This window comes from Protopterus annectens, chromosome 2.part0 (assembly GCF_019279795.1).
Source record: "Protopterus annectens isolate FY-2018-M chromosome 2.part0, PAN1.0, whole genome shotgun sequence".
NCBI classification, from domain to species: domain Eukaryota; kingdom Metazoa; phylum Chordata; order Ceratodontiformes; family Protopteridae; genus Protopterus; species Protopterus annectens.
The window spans coordinates 1,820,388,382-1,820,409,064 of NC_056728.1; the positions used below are offsets into that span (position 1 = coordinate 1,820,388,382).

A 20,683-nucleotide genomic window follows, 5' to 3' on the forward strand; every position below is an offset into this window, starting at 1 on the left:
GTCCTGTTACTCCTTTTGAAGAGATTTTTTTGGGGACATGATCTCCAGGATAATGTAGTTCTGTAAATGGGATTGTGCTGAGTTTCTTACATACATAAAAAATGTTATGAGTTGCTGCAGATGGATTCTCCTAAACCTTCTGCTGTTCTTTCTGTTCTGGCTACCTTGTTGGATGCAGTTTCCATTGCTTCTAAGGCTCTAGACTTTCAGCCCCCTGCTCCCAAGAAACCTGATACATTCTATAGGGTGCCCTGAGGACTGTAAATTTTTGTACAAGTGTCCTGCTGACCCCTCAGTAGTGTCTGGACTTCTGACAAGCCCTCAATAGCTGGACCATAGAAAGGCTAGGTAAGAAGGTTTATGCCTCTGCTGCCTTGGCTTTTAGGGCTGTTCATTATCAGACCTATATGTCCATGTATTTGTTGGCTGTCCTATCCCAGGCCTTTCAGGTTATTTCTATTTTTCTAGACGCTGAGGGTAAACCTTCTGCCCTTTCCCCATTAGGGACTTCCTTCTAGGTGGCTAGTCATTCCATCAAGCGTAGTTATGCAGCAGATACTTCTTCCAGGGTTGCTGCTTTTGGGTCACCAATGAGCAGGTATTCTTGGCTTCAACTTCAACCTTTGCCTGATGATATTAGGGCTAAGTTGATGTATGCCCCTCTTGATAATAAACACTTATTTGGTGAAGCTGCTTGCTGCTATGTTAAAGTAATTCAGGATAAGGGCAAGGCTTACAGGAACTTAAAACGTATGATCTGAAGTAGGAGATTCATTTGTCTGCAACCTGTGGGTTATGGATCCGATATCGGATCCGAACCGGCATGGTTTTCCAGCTATGGATCCGAGCTCTCAGCTCCTCCCCTCACCCATAATGCCCTGCTCTCCCTACATGACCCCAGATCTAGTTTGCCGCGCTGGTGACCAGATTGGATTTTCAGAGCTCTTCAGCTAAGTGTTATTACCTTTTTCACTGTTAAATTTAAAAATTTTTAGTTAGTTTTGTGTGAAAGTTGTAGGTTCCCTATCTTTATAGCTTAAAGTTTTTAAGTTTTAATAACTTTTATAACTTTTAGTTATCTCTCCCCTCGCTGGTGTGTAGTGTGTGTTTGGGCCTGTGTTTCTTTGGCTAGTTAGCCTTTACTTTTTTTAATTTGCAAAAAAAAAAAAAAAAAAAAGTAGTAGTAGTATCCTTAGGATGTCTGAACCCCCTAAGGCTTTCTTTTCGAAGTGCTCCGAGTGTGGCCATAAGCTTTCCCCTGCTGATGGCCACACTCGGAGCGTTCGATGCCTTGGGGTTGAACACCTCACTTCTGGATGTTCCATTTGTGCAGGGTTCAACCCCAGGGCATTGAGGGAGCGGAGGTCGAAGCTGGTCCTGGCGGGACTTTTGCCCCCGGACTCGGCTCGCCACCGCTCCTTCAGGGGTACCGGTTCACGGTTCCTCCTCTCCTGCTCCCCCTCCTCCACCTGGGACTCAACCTCCCTCTAGTGGTTTGGAGGAGAGGGAAGCAAGAAAAAAGGACCGGAGGGGGAAGCACCACAAGCAGCGGGCCGAGACCTCTGTTTCAGCCCCGCCTGCCAAGCGGGCTTCTCCTCCGGCCTCCTTGTCTGCTGGTTCTCCCCCTCCTCGGCTCCGGTCTCCAGTGTGCTTCTCACCGGGACCTGAGGAGGAGGAGACCCGATCTCCGTCGAGGCTATCGAGGAGGCACTCAAGGCCTACCTCGGTAGCCTCGTCGAGATCCACGTACAGTTTATCTGATGCTGATCTGGACCGGATGATGAGAAGGTTCATCCAGGCCCAGATGCAGATGGGAGTGCTCCTGCCTCCCCCCCCCTCTGGGGGGGAGCTCGACCCCTTTCTTTAAACCTATAGCTCCTTCTCCGACCCGCTACCCGGGTTCGGAGCAGTTGGAGCCGAGCAGCTTCGGAGCCGGGGGTGGGTCGGCGCCGATAGTACTGGGTACTTCAGATCCGACCCTGCCCTCGAGTGCTTCGGATCCGACCTCTCGGAGCCTGGATCCGAGCTTCGGATCTGGGGGGATCAGTGCTCCTTCGGCGCCGTCAGTGTCGGAGCGCACTGGCCCCTCTGATCCAAGTGCTTCGGTGCCGGCTCCGATCCACTCTTCGGATCCGAGGGGGAGCTGATTATCGGATCCTTTGGTCGAGGTTGGCTCCCCCTCGGCTTTTGATGTAGTGAAGAGGGCCCTGTTGAGGGTTTCTGGACCCCCGGCACTTGCTTCGGCTCCGTCCCGCGCTCCATCTGCACTGGGCCAGGCTTCCACCATCCGGCCACTGGGACAGCCCGCTCCTTTGCCCCAAGTTGTTCCTTTGGAACATGACACCGCTTGCGAGGGGTCCTCTGACAGCCCCCCTGAGGATGCCCCTCGCAAGCATACGTGCAAAAGGAGGCACATAGACTCCCCCGAGTCTCTCACAGAAGACACTGATTTTGATTTGGAGGAAGGGGAAGGCTCCCCAAGATCACCCCCCGAGGATGTCTCCTTTGGAGACATCATGGAAATGCTTCGCATAAGGGGGGGGGTAGTCTGCCCCCAAGTCTTCTTCGGACGAGTCCGTGTTCTTGGAGGCATTTGAAGCGGGCCCGTCTACCTCTTGGGTGTCCCCTCCTGCCGACCCCCTGGTGGACCTGATTACCACCAGGGCGTGGAAGGATCCGGACACCATGGAGCCAATCCCAAAAAGGCCAGACCGTATCCTTAGTTCCCTGGCTGACCGTGCCCACTGGAGTAAGGGGCCTCCGGTAGATGCCATGTTGACGGCGGCAGCCACAAAGAGTGAACTTGCTCAGGAGATACCCTCTGTCCACCCCCCCCCGAGCAAGGAGTCTCGGATGATGGACCGCTTGGGGAAGCGAATGTTTAGTTCAGTGACCTTTTCAGTGAGGGCGCTGAACTACTTGGCACATGTGATTAGGATGCAGCGTGATCTTATCAAGGAATACGCTGCATCCCCCCCAGAGTCCATGTCGGAGGAGGACAAACTATTGCACTCCACCCGTATGGCCACTCTCAGGTCCATGACTAATACCTCTATGCGGTTACTGTCCCATGCTACGGAGGGAGCCGCTAGAGCTGCAGGGACAGGCCTAGTTACTAGACGTCAGGCCTGGCTCCGCCATTGCAATTTCACGGAGCCCTTCAAGGTGTCATTCGCGAACGCTCCCTTCGATGGTTCTGCCCTTTTTGGCAAAACTGTTCGCGATACTTTGACCCAGAGCGAGAAGGACGGGAAGACGCTGTCTGCCGTCGGAATCCGCTTCTCTGTGCCCCAGAGGCCCTATTCTAAGAACCAAAAGGGCCAGAAGAAGATGTGGTTCCGGAAGTCGCAGCAGTCCCAACCCGCTCCGGACAACCAGTCTTTCCGTGGCAGAGGAGGACAGGGAGGACGCCGCCCCAGGGGCAGAGGGGCTCCCAGGAACTTCGGGTCCAGAGAACCTTTCTCTGAACGGCCCGCGCAGCAGCCCTGAAGGGTTGCCCGGCTGCTCCACTCTGGAGGCAGTCGGGGGACGTTTTTCGGAGCACCTAGCAGCATGGGAGTCCATAACATCAGACCGCTGGGTCCTCCGCATCATATCCAGAGGATACCACATTTAATTTCATCAGATCCCAAAATTGAAGTCCCTCCCCGACGTTCCACCTGGTCAGTGGGAGGCCGCTTTAGCAGAAATTGGCCATCTGTTAAAGAAAAGAGCCATCCAGCCTGTCCCCCCAGACCAGATCGGATCAGGGTTCTACTCCAGGTTCTTTTTAGTGCCAAAAAAGACGGGGGATCTAAGACCAATTTTAGACCTTTCTCTCCTGAACCTGGCAGTTCCCAAGGAGAAGTTCCGAATGGTTACCTTGCAGTCCATTCTCCCCCTTCTGGGAGAAAATCACTGGATGTGCTCTATAGACCTCAAGGATGCGTACTACCACATTCTAATGGACAGACGCTCCAGGAGGTTTCTCCGCTTCCGGCTGGGAGCCAGTCACTACCAATTCAGGGTCCTTCCCTTTGGTCTCACCACAGCCCCCAGGGTGTTCACCAAAGTATTAGCAGTGGTAGCGGCCCACCTGAGGCTTCAGGGGGTACAGGTCTTCCCTAACCTGGACGACTGGCTCCTCACCGCTCCAACAAGGCATCTACTGTTATTGGCGCGAGATTCCTTTCTCCATCTAGCTCCCCGTCTGGGCATCACAATAAATGTAGAAAAGTCCAACCTAGCCCCTATGCAATTCATAGATTTTATAGGTGCCAGGTTAGACACGAGACAGTTAAGAGCCTTCCTCACTGCGGACAGAATTCAGAATCTGCAGCTCCAGGTGCGGGCCATCCTCCACTCCAGCTCAGTTCCGGCGGAGTTGGTCCTGAGGGCTCTAGGGTCCATGGCAGCAGCGATAGCTCTTCTTCCTCTCGCCAGGTTCAATATGCGGGTCCTTCAATGGACACTCCTAGTTCAGTGGTCTTATCTTGCTCTTCCTATGCATCATCCCATTGCGATCAGCAAGGCTTGCAAGCGGTCCCTCCTGTGGTGGCTCCACTCACAAGATCTCCACGGAGGCCGCCCCTTTTGTGCTTCTCCCCCTCTCGCCACGGTGACTACGGACGCCTCCCGCCTCTGGTGGGGGGGGCATTTTGCAGGCCGGATGGTCCAAGGCACGTGGAACGATTCAGAGACCTTACTGCATACTAATGTTCTAGAGATGAGAGCAGTGCTCTTAGCGTTGCAAGCACTACAGGCCTTTCTTCCCTTGGGAACTATTGCAATTCAGTCGGACAACATGTCTGTCGTCTGGTATATCAACAAACAGGGGGGAACCAGGTCTTACCCTCTTTGTCGAGAAGCCATGAGAGTGTGGGAATGGGCAATCTCCACCTACCGCTTTCTCATCGCAACGCATATTCCGGGTCGGTCCAACATCCTTGCGGACTAACTCAGTTGCACCATTCTCTCCCCTTACGAGTGGTCTCCCAATGCTCAGGTAGCGAAACGCATCTTCGCACGGTGGGGAACTCCTTGTTGCGATCTTTTTGCGTCTCCCTCAAACACCAAGTGCGACAGTTTTTTCGCTCTAATCCCTCCTCCCGGAGATACCCCAAGAGACGCTCTGGTGCATGCTTGGCCCCCCGGTCTTCTTTATGCTTACCCCCCTTTGCCTCTGATGCTCAAGTTCTTCAGAAAGCCTCTCGGTTGGGGTGCAGAATGATTCTCATTGCCCCATTCTGGCCTCGACAGATCTGGTTCCCTTTCCTAAGGTCTCACTCAGTGAATCCTCCTTGGATTCTAGATCCCATCCCGGATCTGATATCTCACCCGTCCCATCTATCAGCCCCGAATCTGGACAACCTGAAGCTGACTGCTTGGCTGCTCCAGTTCCACTCCTGATCAGGACTCCCGGTATTTCGTCTCCAGTTAAGGCCATCCTGGTAGCGGCTCATAAACCATCTACCAGGAAAGTTTACCGCAGCAAGTGGAAACGGTTCTCCATTTGGGCGGAGCGGCAAGGTCTAGACCCCTTCACAGTTCCTCTTCCTCTGGTGCTTGACTTCCTAACCACTCTTTTTAATGATAGTGCCAGCAGTTCTACGGTCAAAGTACAACTTGCGGCAATTTCTCACTATCATATTGGTCAAGACTCCAGTCCACTGATGTCTGCCAAATTGTGTAAGATTTTCCTAAAAGGTACTTTTCTCCTCAGACCCCCTGTAAAGCAAGTGGTTCCTCCTTGGGACCTTTCTTTGGTTCTTCAGGCCTTGACCGCTCCCCCCTTCGAACCTGCGGCTACGGTAGATCTGAAATTTCTATCTTTCAAGACGGCCTTTTTAGTAGCCATTACCTCAGCCAAGAGAGTTTCAGAACTTCAAGCCTTATCCGTCAAGCCTCCTTACTTGGTCTTTCATCCGGACCGTGTATACCTCAGGACCAATCCGTCCTTTCTTCCTAAGGTAGCTTCTGAAGCAAATATTAATCAATACATTAACCTCCCTGTTTTCTTTCCTAAATATCAAAACAAAGGTGAATACAAGCTACATTCCTTAGATGTTCACAGGCAACTTAGATTTTATCTGAACAGGACAGCTGGTCATAGGCAATCCGACCAGTTGTTTATTTCCTTTGCTAAATTCAATTTGGGTAAACCAATTTCCAAAGTCTCCTTATCACGCTGGATTTCGCAGTGCATCTTATTGGCTTATCAAGCTTCTGGAAGGCCCGACCGGAGGGAGTACATGCCCATTCAACCCGGTCAGTTTCTACTTCAGCGGCCTTTAAAGCTAGGATGATATTTGTTCAGCAGCCACTTGGGCTTCATCTCATACCTTTATTTCCCACTACAAGTTGGATATTACATCTAGAGGTAGAGCATCTTTTGGCTCCGCGGTGCTCCGGAATATCCTTCCATGATGGCCGCCCAAGATTCAGGTAGCTGGGGACTCTGTCCCACAGGTTGCAGACAAATGAATCTCCTACTTCAGATTTAGAAGTTATGTACTCACCATAACGTTCCATCTGAGTAGGTGTATTCATTTGTCTGCAACCATCCCGCCCTCCTATCCCCCTGGCCTTGTCAGTTTCCTGCATATTATGTGTTACCCTTTCTAGGGTATTTTTCTATTGATGGCAAACTCGATCTGAGGTCATGTAGGGAGAGCAGGGCATTATGGGTGAGGGGAGGAGCTGAGAGCTCGGATCCATAGCTGGAAAACCATGCCGGTTCGGATCCGATATCGGATCCATAACCCACAGGTTGCAGACAAATGAATACACCTACTCAGATGGAACGTTATGGTGAGTACATAACTTCTAATTTGTTTCTCCTGTGCCTAAATTTAAGAGAAATTACCCTAGTAAGCCAGCTTTTGTTCTATGGCAATCTCATCCTCCTCCTAAGCGTAAAAAGGGTGGCAGGATCCTCAGAAGTCTCCTTTTCCAAGTAAACCAGGTGCTACCTAACTATCCTATTCTTCCCAGCCACTTTCCTCTTTCTCTTCACCTCTTCCTCTCTCTCTTCCTGCTTGGCTACAGATTACTCAGGATTCCTGGGTAGTGTCCTTTATTCACCAGAGATATTTCATGGTCTGGAAATCCCTTTCCCCTTTCATGGGTATGCTTCAGCCCCCTCAGGAACAGTTATCATTCTTTTCAGAGATGCTTCAGGATCTTTTGGCTCAGGGTACTATTCAGGAGGTGCCTGTGTCTCAAAGGGGGAGGAATTTTTATACCAAGATGTTTCTAGTGCCCGGGAAAGAGGGTACTTGTAGACCAATTCCAGACCTCTCTCATCTAAACACCGTTCTGAAGGTGCTCTCCTTTTGAATGTTGTCCCTTCAGACTTTGTTCCCTCTTCTTCTTCCTCAGCCGTATATGGTGTCTCTGGATCTTGAGGATGCTTATCTCCATATTCCAGTTCATCCGCTTTTCAGGAAGTTTTTACATTTTTCTGTTGTTACTTGGCATTTTAAGTTCTCTGCTTTGCCCTTTGGCCTTTCTACTGCCCCAAGGGTATTCACCAAATGCCTCGCTGCCGTGATTGCTTTTTTCAGAATTCAGGGGGTCCAGGTATTTTCATACTTGGACAACCTTCTATTTCTGGCATCCTCTCCAGAGATCCTGTTGCAAAAACTTCATTTTGACATTTCGGCTCTGCAAAGCCTAGGGTTCACAATAAACTTCAAAAAGTCTTTTCTGACGCCTTCTCAAGACTATGTTTTTCTGGGATGCAGGATATAGACTCTGCCTATTTTGGTATCACTGCCTTCTCCCAAGGTCTTAACACTCATTTCCTTCTTTCAAATTCCTCTTCCTTTGACGTCTTTAACAGCCAGGAAATTTCTGAGAGTTCTGGGGTTCGTGGCATCCACCATCCCTGCGCTCACTCTGGCCAATCTCCACATGAGAAAGTTTCAGTGGTTTCTGAAGTTAGTTTGGCTTCATCATCTGCATCCCGTAGAATTTGTAGTTTCTCTTCTACCTTGTCTCAAGAAAGAACTTCACTGGTGGCTCTATCAGTTGTCTGTAAATCCAGGGCTCCCATTTCATCCCGCTCTTCCCTCTCAGGAGCTGTTCACAGATGCTTAAGACATGGCATGGGGAGCAGCTTTTGGCTGCCTAAAGGTGCAGGGGGTGTGGTCACCTCTTCAACAGAAAGAGAGCATCAATATCAAAGAGATGAGAGCTCTTCTGCTGGCGCTTTAGGCTTTTTATCCTCTTTTCTGCTAGGGACTTCTCAAGGTATTTACCGAGAATACCACAGTGATGTGGTATATAAACAAACAGGGCGGGGGGTGGACAAGATCTTATCTTCTTTGCCGGTTGATACTCCTGGTGTGGGATCTTGCTATCCAGTATCAAGTCACTGTTCAAGCAGTTTATATTCCTTCAGGTCAAAATATTGTGGCGGACACTCTAATCAGATACTTAACTCAATCCCAGGGATGGATGCTTCACAGGGATGTGTTTCTGGACACTGTCCACCAGTGAGGTACTCCTCAAATAGATTTTTTTGCCTCTCCACTGAACAGACAACTTATTCTATTTGTGCCAGAGTCCCAGGTCCTCTGGTTTGGAAGCTGGATGCCCTAACCTTTTCTTGGAAGGGGATGTTTCTTTACTCTTGTCCTCCCCTTCCCCTTGATCTAAAAGTCCTGTTCAAAATTCAGCAGGATTCCCCCAAAATCTTGGTGACTCCCTTTTGGCAAGACAGCATTGGTTCCCTGTTCTTCTGCATTTAGCTACAGGCAGTCATACAAGTTACCTCACAGGATGGATCTACTCACATACGACAAAGCATCTCTCATTCATTCCCACCTGTTCACTTTTCAGCTGACACTGTGGGCAATAGGATTTTGATTCTGTAGACACCTTTTTTTCTGAAGACGTACTTAGGGTCCTGCAGAAGGCCAGGAAACCCAATACTAGGAAATACTACTTATCCAAATAGAAGTGGTTTTCCATTTGGTGTCTTTTTTTCATAACCTGGATCCACTTTCTTTGGATGTTCCTTTGGTTCTGTCTTATCTGTGTGAATTGCTCAATGCAGGGTTGGCTTATTCTTTTGCTAAGGCTCACTTATCAGCTGTTTCTGGCTGTCTGCCTTTATCTCCTCCTTTTATCTTCTAGATTTGAAGCTAAATGATTCTTTAAAGGTATAATTCACATTAGGTCTCCCAGGAAGCCTGTTCCTCCTCCTTGGGATCTTAATTTTGTTCTGGAAAAATTGACTTAGGCTCCTTTTGAGCCTGCAGCTTCAGCTTCCTTGTAACATTCATCTTGGAAGGCTGTACTTTTGTTAGCTCTTACTTCTGCCAAATTTGTGTCCGAGCTTCAAGCAATTATGGCTTGTCCTCCTCTTTTGGTGGTTCATAAGAACAGGGTGTCTTTGCCATACTAATCCTTCTTTTATGCCCAAGGTGGAGAATGAGTTGTCCCTTAATCAGTCTTTTCATTTGCTCACTTTTTTCCCTTCTCTGCAGTCTGCCAGTGAGAAGGTGCTGCACATGTTGAATGTGCACAGACAACTCACATTTTATTTGGATAAGACTAAGACTATTGTGATCAGCTATTTGTTTCATTTAATCCTAGGTCCTTAAGATTAACTGTATCCAAGCAAATTATTTCTTCTTGGATCTCTATAAAGCTATTTTGTTTTGTTATTCCTTTCATAGTAAGAGTCTTCCTTATTCTCTCCAGTACAGCTCTTTTGATTGTGCACCTTTAGCTCCTAGTGGGCGTGGCTTGAGCCTTTAAAAAATAAAGTTATCACCTTACAGTTCTAACAAATACTCATTGACGTGGGTCAAATATCAATACAATTGTGTTTGCCACCATGTATGCTTCAAGATAAAATATTCTGATACCTTGTACAGGACATGGTTTTGGAATTATTAATGCAAATATGAACAAGCAATATTTGACGCCTAGAGGAGCAGTAGGTGGTAACTGCAGATGCACCTGGAGGCGTCACTCGGATGTAATGCCTCATTCTGCTAGAGCTGTGGCTTCTTCTGCTGCTTTTTTCATGGGTTTGGATACTAACTCTGTTCTTGAGGCAGCTACCTGATCTTCTGTGCATGTATTTACCATTCACTAGAAGTTGGATGGAAGGTCCAGAGCTAGAAGTGGTTTTGCTAGGGCGATCCTTCATGGCTTCCTAGAGGACTCTGCTGGTCCTTCCTCCACCCAAGTTTCTTCCTGAGCTTTGGCACTCTCCGTAAGAGGTTGTGGGAGATAACCCTTTTGACTCCGAAAATACTTTTGTGTAAAATCTTATCATAATGGTAGATGTCCTTCTCTTCACTGTTGCAGTATTCACTCCCTTCCACCAGGTCCATTGGTCTTCTGGATGTACTGATTACCTTTTCTTTTCCTTGGACTAGTGTTCCTACTGGGGCTGTCAGTTTTGAAGATGGTACGTCCAGACATCACCTTTTATGCCCTATGCTACACAAAGAGCATATGTGTGACGTACTGTTTACCTTAAAACAACCTAAGGCATTGGTATACTGGCCAGACATCAGGCCGCCCTTGGCAGGAGATCCCTAATGTAATGAATACTGCAACATTGTAGCTAGGGACATCTACTGTTATGATATGATTTACCCAACTGTAATTTATTAGTCGAGGGTTATCTCCCTCAGCCTCTTCCTGTCCCTCCTTCGCCACACACCTACACTCTTGGTAGGAGAAAGACTGTTTTTCAGATCTTAAGGTTGGGGAGGGTATTACTAGAGAGCCAAACCAAGTTCATGTCTTTCCCACCTTTCATGGAAATGCCACTTCTACACATGGAACAATAAGCTTTAGTGGTCCCTGCGTTAAATCAATTGCTGTCCCCCTACTCTATAGCGTAGTCTCTCTGGAGGGGGAGAAGACAGGGTTTTATTCCATATTCTTCCTGGTGTCTAGAAAAAAATGAACTTTGGGGGCCATTTGTGGTATTCTCCAGATTAAATTCCTTACCATAAAGAAGTTCTGAAGGCCTTGAAGCCTCTTCTGCTTTTATCTGATTTTTTTATGGCACCATGGACATAAAAGGATAATTATGTCCATATCCCAATTTGCAAGGAATACAGAAGCTTCCCAAGATGTATTGGAGTGATTAAATATTTTCTGTTCACCTCTTTGCTTTCTGGACTGTTTGCTACTACCAGCACATTTACCAAATAGAGGTTATCTCTGGTCTTGGCAACCTTTAATTGAAGAGCATCTACATTTCCCCCTACCAGATAACTGCATTATATAGATCCCTACCCAGATGGAGTTGAGGGTACTGTAGTACATTTTTCCCTTGCCGATGCAGCTTGGATTCTTTTTCTGAAAGCCAGTCTTGAATATTTATTTTCCGCTATGCAAGTTCTGGATAAAAGTGAGCCCAGACTATCTATTCCTCAAAAAAATCTCTTCAGTCGTCAGAGATACCCAGTTGCCATCAAGGGATGATCCTAAAGGTATACATGCCTCTGTCCTCATGATTACCCTGTCCAGGTTCCACAAGACGAGGATTTATTGATAGCCGGGGAAACATGGGCAGCAATATCTTTTCCTACTAATAAAGGTGGTATTGCTCATTTTTGCCACTCAAAAAGGAGTTAAGGTGGTAAGTATTCAAGATGCTGGCCAGTTTGGTTATGCCTTTCATGACTCCAGCAGGTTTTAGACTGTGACCACATATGTCATACTTTGCCTGAGAAACTCTTACAAGAACTGTAAGAGCCCAAGGAAGATGACTCCACCAAAAACAGGTACTGTGATGCAGCCACTTATTCATCATCCATACCTTTTCAAGATGTTGTATGCTAGACACATTCTCAAGGAGATAACGCAGTTTTGCCATTTCAGTCTTGCAGGGTGCATTTTTGTCCATCTTAGTTCTGTGGCCAGGACACTGCTGTAGTACTCTTGACAGTCATTATGACTCATGGAGAACAGTATACAGACACCAAGCAACAGGAAACTGAATGAATGAATGAATGCATGCATTCAAATGAAAATAAGTTTGAAATAAGAGAACTGTAGATAGCTTTTGAAAGGAAGACCTGTTGTTATCATTACTGGAAATTACAACTGTATGAGCACACTTGCCATAAAAAGAGTGCAAGGATCACTACTGCAGTTTTACCTGTAGGCAGACATCCACTGATCTGGACAGACTTCAGAGCTTTGTATGTCCCTAGAATGAAGTCTGTCTTTCTTCGATGCTGGGGAAATCATTCACCACAACAGTAGAGATTTACTGTAGCAGTCACTGCTGCAGTAAAGTCTCCCTTGCATTAACACCCCACCACCACCACCACCTTGGGCCTTCCGTATTGCCTTTTTTCAGGGGATTTTTCCTTTTTCAGGAATACCTTCTACTGTGGCCTGAGAAGGACTTCTGTAATCAGCAAGTTGTACAGGTAGACTTGTCTTCAAATAGAAGATGGTGCAGGCAGCTGTTCCATTTCTAAAATGTGCCCTGCTGATTTTCCTGTTCTGAAAAAGAGCTTTAGCTGTTGCTTCAGTTAGAAGGGTTCAGAATTGCAGGCTTTAATCTGTTGCAAACCTTATACATTTTTCTGCAAAAGACTGGCGGATCTCATCTCTTGTCCTTCACAGGAATGGTTTGGTAGATTAATCTTTTGCTTTTCACACGCCATCCATTGTTAGATGTCAAAGTGTGATGGTGGCACTACGAATATCTATGCCTGTATTGCTGCTGCCAGAGGTTTGGCTGTATTAAATATGTAGTGGAGCTCTGTACTGCACATCAGAGCAGTGTACCACTGCACATCACAGTAGTGTACCATTTGACAGTGGCATCTTCCTTATCTTTCATTTAGCTGGGAATGTTAAGGATTGACTTATTTTACCTTTTCTTGTACAATTACTTCGGAAATTTGTTTGATATTTCTGTCTGACATTTTTCTGTTAGACCTCATGGCTTCAAATGCTGATGTGTACATGCTCACTGTAGCTTTGGCTTTATGTCTGTTAATTATGCAGCCAGTTATCGCTATATGCATGCCATTGCCACTGATATTGAAAACTTTTTGCCAGTACAGAGTGCCATCAGACAGATGTAAATACCCATCCCTTTACTGTACTAATACTGTGAATAGCTTGCACTTCTTACTTCACAGTAAAAGCAGCATATTTGACTAGAACTCTGGGAGAAGGATGTTCTTGGCCTTAACTGTGGTATAATTTAGATAGTCTTACAGTAGATGAGAATGGAAATTCATCTAGATTATTTTGACCCCATATGGCTGAAAGTTGTTGTGCCACCTCTTGATGTTTTTTTCCAATTATAAAACCAAGTGTCGTTAATACTAATGATTCAACAGCTGTACTCACATTTCCTCAAAAAGTACACAACTCCAGTGGTGATGAAACTGCTTTGGAACTTGTGCCTGATGTATTTTTAAACATGATACAAGCGGGTACTACCTTTTGAACAGAGAGATGTTGCAGCTACACACACACAACTGTGCTTTCTATTTTATGGATTGCCAGTACATAATTCTCTGAACTGAGTAGTATGGCTTCATAAGGAATAAGTGTCTCTAATACGTCTTACCCATTAATTGTGGCTTTTTGTGCAGTGACAGTGAAACCTCCTGTTACTAATTATAAGGGAAAAAAGGAGGAAATTTTTTTCCAAGATAAATTTGCTATGGGTTGTGCCAGTGTCTTGGCTTATGTGAAGTTATCAGCTAAGTGTAAATTGCTTATGTAAGGAGATGGAGACACAGTATACTTTGAATATTTTCATTAAAATGTTTTCTTTATGTTCTGTTCATTTTTATAATGTATTCAGTAGTCCTGTACCTGTTCATGATGTGATTCTGTATGCATATTATACTAAGCTGACTTTTTCTTCTTTCTCCAGAGCCATCAGTTCGCACCTGCAGACATGTGGCTGCTCAGTTGTTGTGGGAAGCAATGCAGAAAAAGTTAACAAGGTAATTATTCAGATACTTCTATGTACATGTCCAAAACTGGAATGTGTGAGCATGTTCACCTAGAAAGATAGTCTAGTTTCCTCTCTGTTAATTTACCACAGCTATTTTTTTCTAAATTTACTAAACTTACCATTTGCTGTGGAAAATATGATTGCGTGCAATGTGTGTTTGTGTAGTTTTCCCACTTGTTAACTGGGTAAACCCACTAGCAGATCACAGCACTGGAAATTATAAACATAACATTAGTGGATAGGCCAGGAACAATTTACATATCCTTCAGCAACGTCTCATGCAGTAGGCCAGCCCTCTGACATAGGAGAAAGGAGCCTTAGTGACTGTGGTGATGGAGAAGCTGGCAAGTGGAAATTAATAAGGAGTACCTATTTTTTGGCTAGCCTACCTTCGTCAAAAGGGGATCAGGTTTATGTTAAGTGGAGGCATGGAAGTTCCACTGTGACATACCTAGTGAGTAAGGTTAGAGAAATCATGTTTTTTTTTATCTTTTTACAGCAACTTTGTCATATGTTTCCCATATTTAATCAGGAAATGTTCCCAACAAAGAAAGAGTCCCCATATTTTTTCTTAATCTAAACACTTTTGTTTTAATTCTTTAAAATAAATAAAAAGAGAAAGAAAAATTTGAAGGGTAAAACTCTTGAGCACAGGAGGAAAACTGTACCACAGTCTGGCATAAATAAGGCAACATCTTCAAAAGTTCAATAAGCCAGTAAATAGATCTTGTAGGTAATAATATTCTTGCCTAAAAAGGCAATATCTCCATCATAAAGTCCCAAGAAGAGTTAATTTTGCGCAAGTATGTTCACATAAACTTCTAAGCAAGTCCCAAACCTGAGCCAGATGCTCACAGCATTCAAGAAGCCCACCAAACACACACACACACACACACACACACACACACACACACACACACACACACACACACACACACACACACACACACTTTGAGTACTAATTGCAGTATCATAAAGTAATAATTTCGGGTAAGCCAGTTAGATTGACATATTTCCAGGATTTGGTGTTGCACTTCTGTGCTAACATCATGCTCTAAAATGCTCAGGCCAGGGGAGCTGATTCCAAATAACTTTAAATGTTTCAAAAGATCATCCCATGAACTGAAAAGCCTTCTTTACCTTTGCTTTGCAGGAATTCAGGTCAGAACAGGTTTTTAGAAACATACATTCAGATAGTCTTGACTGTTCTCTGCCTGTGTTGGTCATAACATGTCAGTGGGTGCATTGAAGTTTGGGCAATATGTTGTGAAGAAAGAGAAATTGATGATACCAAGCAGACATAGTCCAGATGTATGATATATTGTTTGGGTCCAAAGAAATACATTTCTACTTGAATTTGTCATTTCTGTTGTTTCACTTGGTTGAATCTCACTCTTTGTGACTTCAAGGACTTAAGCATGCCTGGGTCTGTCAAGAACTGCTTCTTGTAAGTTCTTTCAAATGTATACTCAGTTAATGCTGTCCGTATCTAACTTGGTTTCTCTGCAGCATCCTCCCCTCTTTTTTTTTTTTTTTTTTTTTTTTTTTTTGATCTATCCTAGCATTAGACTTGTCTCTAGTGAATCCTGTATTTGCATTTGGTGCTCAAAGCATTTGAATTTTAGTTTTACTATCAGGCCTTCTTGGGAACAGTCTGGGTTTATTTCCTCAAGTATTGAAGGACGCAGTCTGCACAGTTTCACATACAATACAATGCTATTGATGATCTGGATCATTTCTAGGCTAGCCACAATATCCCATTTCATAAGTGCTCATCAAAGCAAATAGTTATTACTTACTTTCGACTCCTTTTAGTTAGATCTTGAGGGGCAAAACCCAGGGTTTATTTATTTTTACTTATCCAAGTTATGCTTAGAGAGGGTCGGGGAGTTACTTTGCTTTCCATTCACTGGAAGTCTGTTCTACAAAAGAGTGATTCTCTGGGGAAGAAATCTGTCTTGCTAAGAGGTCCTTTTTATCTTTATAGGTTCATAGGTTGGTACTAGGCTATCGGCCCTAGGGCCTATACAAGCCTAGCCATAACAATTCCCTGGATATTTTTTCCCACAATATTTACTTCTCTGGACCCTTGTCTAGCAGGGCGACTGACATGATCCCCAGTGTGAATTTCCTATCTCCCATCCAATCATCAAGGTTCCTTTTGAAGAGGGCCAAGGACGCACTCTGCTTGACATGTATGGGCAGACTATTCCAGAGTATGTAGAGTCTCTGGGTCAGGAACCTTTCCCTCCAGCATGTTTTGTTCATTGTGATGACAGGGTTTAGATCCCTGGAGCGTGTGGCTCTGAGGGATTGGGATTTCTTTAAGTGGAGCATGTCCAACAGCTCAGGGTTTGACATGGCCTTGTATGTTAAGCAGAGATCGCCTCTGAGTAGATGATATGCCACAGAGTATAGCTGGAGAGCTGGAGTTTTTTTTAGACGGTCAGCATATGGCATCTGCTTTAGGCCTGTGATTCTTTTAGTGAGGTATTTCTGTGTCCTTTCCAGCTGTTGCAGATGTCTTGTGAGGTACATACCAAACGGGGCATTATACTCTATAATGGGTTTAATAAGGGATGAGTACAGTGGGACAATGACCTCCTTTTTTCTGGATGAAAAGCCCTTAGTGATGAGGTGTGCCACATAGAAGGATTTCCTGACTGTTGTGACGATGTGGTTATCGAAAGTGAGACCACTATCCACCTGTGTCCCTAAGTCTCTCATCACACTTTCGATGTTTAGTGTACTGCCACCTATGTGGTAATTCATGGGTACATGTTTTTTTTCCAACGGGAATAACTATACATTTCTTGGCATTAAGTTTGAGCCCATGGCTCTGGCACCAGGCATCTGTTTCTGTAAGGCCCTTTTGTAGAATATCCACATAATTTGGGGATTCAATAATGGCTCCCAGTTTGCAGTCATCTGCGAACTTTGTTAGCTAGAGTCCCTTAGTGTTGGCCTGTACTTCAGAGAAGTAGATGCCAAACAAGAGTGGTCCCAGGACTGAACCCTGAGGTACTCGACTTGTCACTTGTCTGGAGCTGGATTTGGAGTTGGCTACTTTTACAGTCTGGGTTCTGTCAGTAAGCCGCTTGGCAACCCATCGAGTGACGTAGGGATTTATGCCCAGTTTAGTAAGTTTATCTATGATTCCAGAGTGGGGGATGGTGTTGAAGGCCTGGTAAAGTCCAGATAGGCTGTGTGGACCACCTTACCCTCGTCCACAGCTCTGGAGACTGATTTGAAAAAGTCATTCAGATTCAGGAGACAAGATCGGCCCTTCACAAACCCAAACTGGGGGGTCCAGTGTTTGAAGGTTGCCAGTGATTTGTTTATAAGTTCCATGATAATGTGTTCCATGCACTTGCAGACCAGGCTTGTCAGACTAATGGGACAATAGTTCCCGGGATCTAAGGTGGATCCCCCCTTGTGGAGTGGGATAACTGTAGCTATGCGCCACTCAGTGGGCACGAATCCTGAGGTGAGGCTATGATTAAACATGACACTTCGGTGAGGTGCCAGTTCATTTTGTAGTTCATGTAGTACACAGCCTGGGATGTCATCTGGTCCCATGGATACTGTATTCTTAGCTTTGGAAAGTGCGGTTTCTACTTTTGTGGCCGTGATTACCGGAATTTGGCAGTCTTTTGGTATTGAGATGGGCCGTTTAGGAGGTGAGAGGGGGGTGAAGTTGGCACTAAATCGATCTGCCGGGATATTAGAAATGTCCTTGGGATTAGTATATTTAATGCCATTCTGTTGTAGCTCAGAGCAGAGCTGAGCATTGCCCTTTAGATTCTTGAGATAACTAAAAATGTCTTGTGGTTTTCTTTGGAATCTTTGGCAATTTTATTTTCATAACTAGCTTTTGAGGATTTTATGAGGGACCTCAGCTTCTTACTGAGGCTGGTGAGGGAGTTTTTTGCATCCTGGAATTTTCCTCTCTCCTGCAACAGTTTCTTCCTTCTGTTGTAGAGTTTGTTTATAGCAGGGGACCACCAAATTGCCTTCCTTTTTTTGGAGAAGAGCATCTTGGTTCTATTTGGGATGGCACGATTCATGCACGAGTGGATTTGTAGGATTCTGCAGTCGAACTTTCAGATCCCGTCTGCATGCGTGTCATGAAGTTTGTCACTTCTGACTTCAGTAGCATGAAATTAGCTTTGGAGAAGTTCTTTAAGGAGGTTTCCTTACTGGGGGGGGGGGGTGGGATGTGGATGTCAAGGGTGATTTGCTTATGGTCAGACCTGTCAAGGGTGATTTGCTTATGGTCAGACCTGACCAATGAGGGGGTGACCACTGGTGGGGAGCATCTATCTCCCATGTTGGTAATGACCAGGTCTAGTATATTGGAGCCCCTGGTGGGACAATGGATTAGTTGATTCAGGGAGTTGGAATTTATGAATTCCAAGAACCGTTGGGAAAAGGAGTTGGTAACCCGAGTAGTTTTCCCAGTTAATGGCAGGGTAGTTGAAATCACCCTGTATTAGGGTGTTTGGTTGTATCTTAATATTTTCCAGTATGTTTAGAAAGGTGTAGTGAGAATCTTGGGGCATGGTGGGGGATCTGTATCAAGCTACAATTTGGATTGCAGTCTTACCTAGTGTTAGTTGCACCTGGTGAGTTTCAGATGCATTGTGTTGGGCAACTAGCCTGGAGGTGTGAATATCCTTGATGAATATGGACACTCTTCCACCTTTAGTATTTTGGTCTTGGTTTTGTGACCGAAAAGTGTGGCAAGAGTTGTAGCCTGGTATTGCAGGGGTGCTCTCTGGAGCCTTGAACCAGGTCTCTGTTACTGCACCGATATCGATGTTCTCCCTTTTTAGGAGTGCCTCGAGAGAGAGTGCATTTTGAGGTTTAGACTTCTAGCATTGAGTAACATTACCTTCAGATTTTGCATGCTTGTATCTGTTACGGTGGTGGTTTTATCCTTTGAACCTTGCCTAAAAAGGCACTATATAGGTGGCAAGAGCTTTAGCCAGTAACTTTAATCCCAGGGGTGACAGGTTCAGACCATCTCTGCAAATCATCGTTGTTTATCGATCATGTTTTCCCAGGCAGACAGATACTGGATCCCCTTTGAATGACACCAGAAGCTTAGTCAATTGTTGAAGTCAATCATTTTGTTTTTATACTGTGGTATCATTCTGGGCGAAGGCAGGATACTACTCGGGGCTAGGGTCATACCTGCCTGGGCCACATGATCCAAGAGCTCTTCCATGTCTCTTTTCATGTAGTCCATGGAGGTACGTTTCAAGCCATTCACTCCAGCATGGACAATAACAGAGTCGTATTTGTACTTGTTGTGGAGTGACTTGAGTGCATGCATTATGTGGCTGATCCTGGCACCCGACAGGCAGCTGACTGTAATTTTCTCCTTGTTCAGCCTGGTGAGTGGGACATCAGTGTGCCTGACTATAGAGTCACCTATGACTAAAGTGTTGGGTACATTGTCTTGCCTTAGGGGCTGCTGTTAGGTGGCACACTGGTGTTCTGAGCTATGTGTCACTTTGGTTGTGACTGGTGTTTTGTTTGCGTTTCAGCTTCGGAGGTTCTTGTTGCTTGGGCATGTTAATGTTAAGGGCCTCCGCATATGTGAGTTTAGTGTTGCTATGTGTGAGTGTTGATGGTGTGGGTTTTGAAGGGCTATGAGTTGATTGCGGTGTAGTGCAGGTGTTAACCTTCTCCTCTTTGACTGTCTAGCACAATCTTGGCCGGAGAGAGATTTGCTTCCAGTTTGGCTATGTAAGTGCATCTCTCGCAGGTTGTAGTGTTTGGTGGTAGGAGGAGAGGATTATCTGTGTACATAAGGCAGTTGCTGCATTGTCCCAGTATGCACAGATTCAGCAGGTGGACAGGAGAAATCACCGGAAGCTGACCCTTGGACATGCTTGTTTAGGTGCTTTTTTTGTAAAGTATAAGAGCTGTTTTCCCTTACCTTTGCAAGGTACTTTGCAATTTTAGGCTGTTTAGTGCCTATGATTAATTTCTCCTTATTGACGAGGAGAGTTGAGTGCTTGTACCAGTTTCAGGCTTCCTAGTGCTTTCCAGCAGGTTCTAGAGCAAGTGCTAGTCACGGGTTCAGATTTTAGTGCTACTACTGAGAAACTAGCTAGTTCTAAGGGAAGATTTGAAGAGCAGATTTTCTGGCACCTGGAATAGTTTAACTGCAGCCTCGCAGTGCTGTACGATGCGAAAAATGTGCAAACACGCACGTTTTTAAGCCAGAAAGTTGAAAGGGATAGAAATCAGCCCCAAAAGGCTAATAAAATTACAATTTCAGAGCTGGAAACCACTCCTCTAGCGTTAGATAGAGGCAGTACAATGCTCACCACTCCCACTTGTAAGCAGTTGGACTTCCCTCTACAACAGCAAGGTCTGGATAGCTCTGAACACAGAAAAATAAAGTCCTGAGACAAGCAAAGCCTGAGATATGGACTGGCTAGGAAAGGTGGGAAACAAGCAAGCAAGATAGTATTTTTGTTAAAACAGGCTTAACAACGCAGTAATACTGTAAACACACACAGAAAAGGCTAATACACTTGTGTGTAGTCCTAAACAGTAAATGTAATTAAAACTCTACAAAATTAAAACTTTTTAAATGAAGCAAGTGCACAACTGATAAACGATTCAAGAGGCAGTAATACAGCAGAATAAGTAGCTAGTTATACAGAGAAGTCTATATATACAGAAAAGCAGCTAAAACACACAAACAATTCAGAT

General features: G+C 45.3%; 1 protein-coding gene across 1 annotated transcript in view; it reads left to right on the plus strand.

Moving 5' to 3' along the window:
• C9orf72 (C9orf72-SMCR8 complex subunit) overlaps positions 1–20,683 on the plus strand; it is a 660,311-nt gene that overhangs the window by 197,025 nt on the left and 442,603 nt on the right. Inside the window, exon 4 of the mRNA XM_044061855.1 lies at positions 13,868–13,940. Coding sequence (XP_043917790.1) covers positions 13,868–13,940 — 73 coding nt within the window. The remainder of the gene's footprint in view (positions 1–13,867; positions 13,941–20,683) is intronic.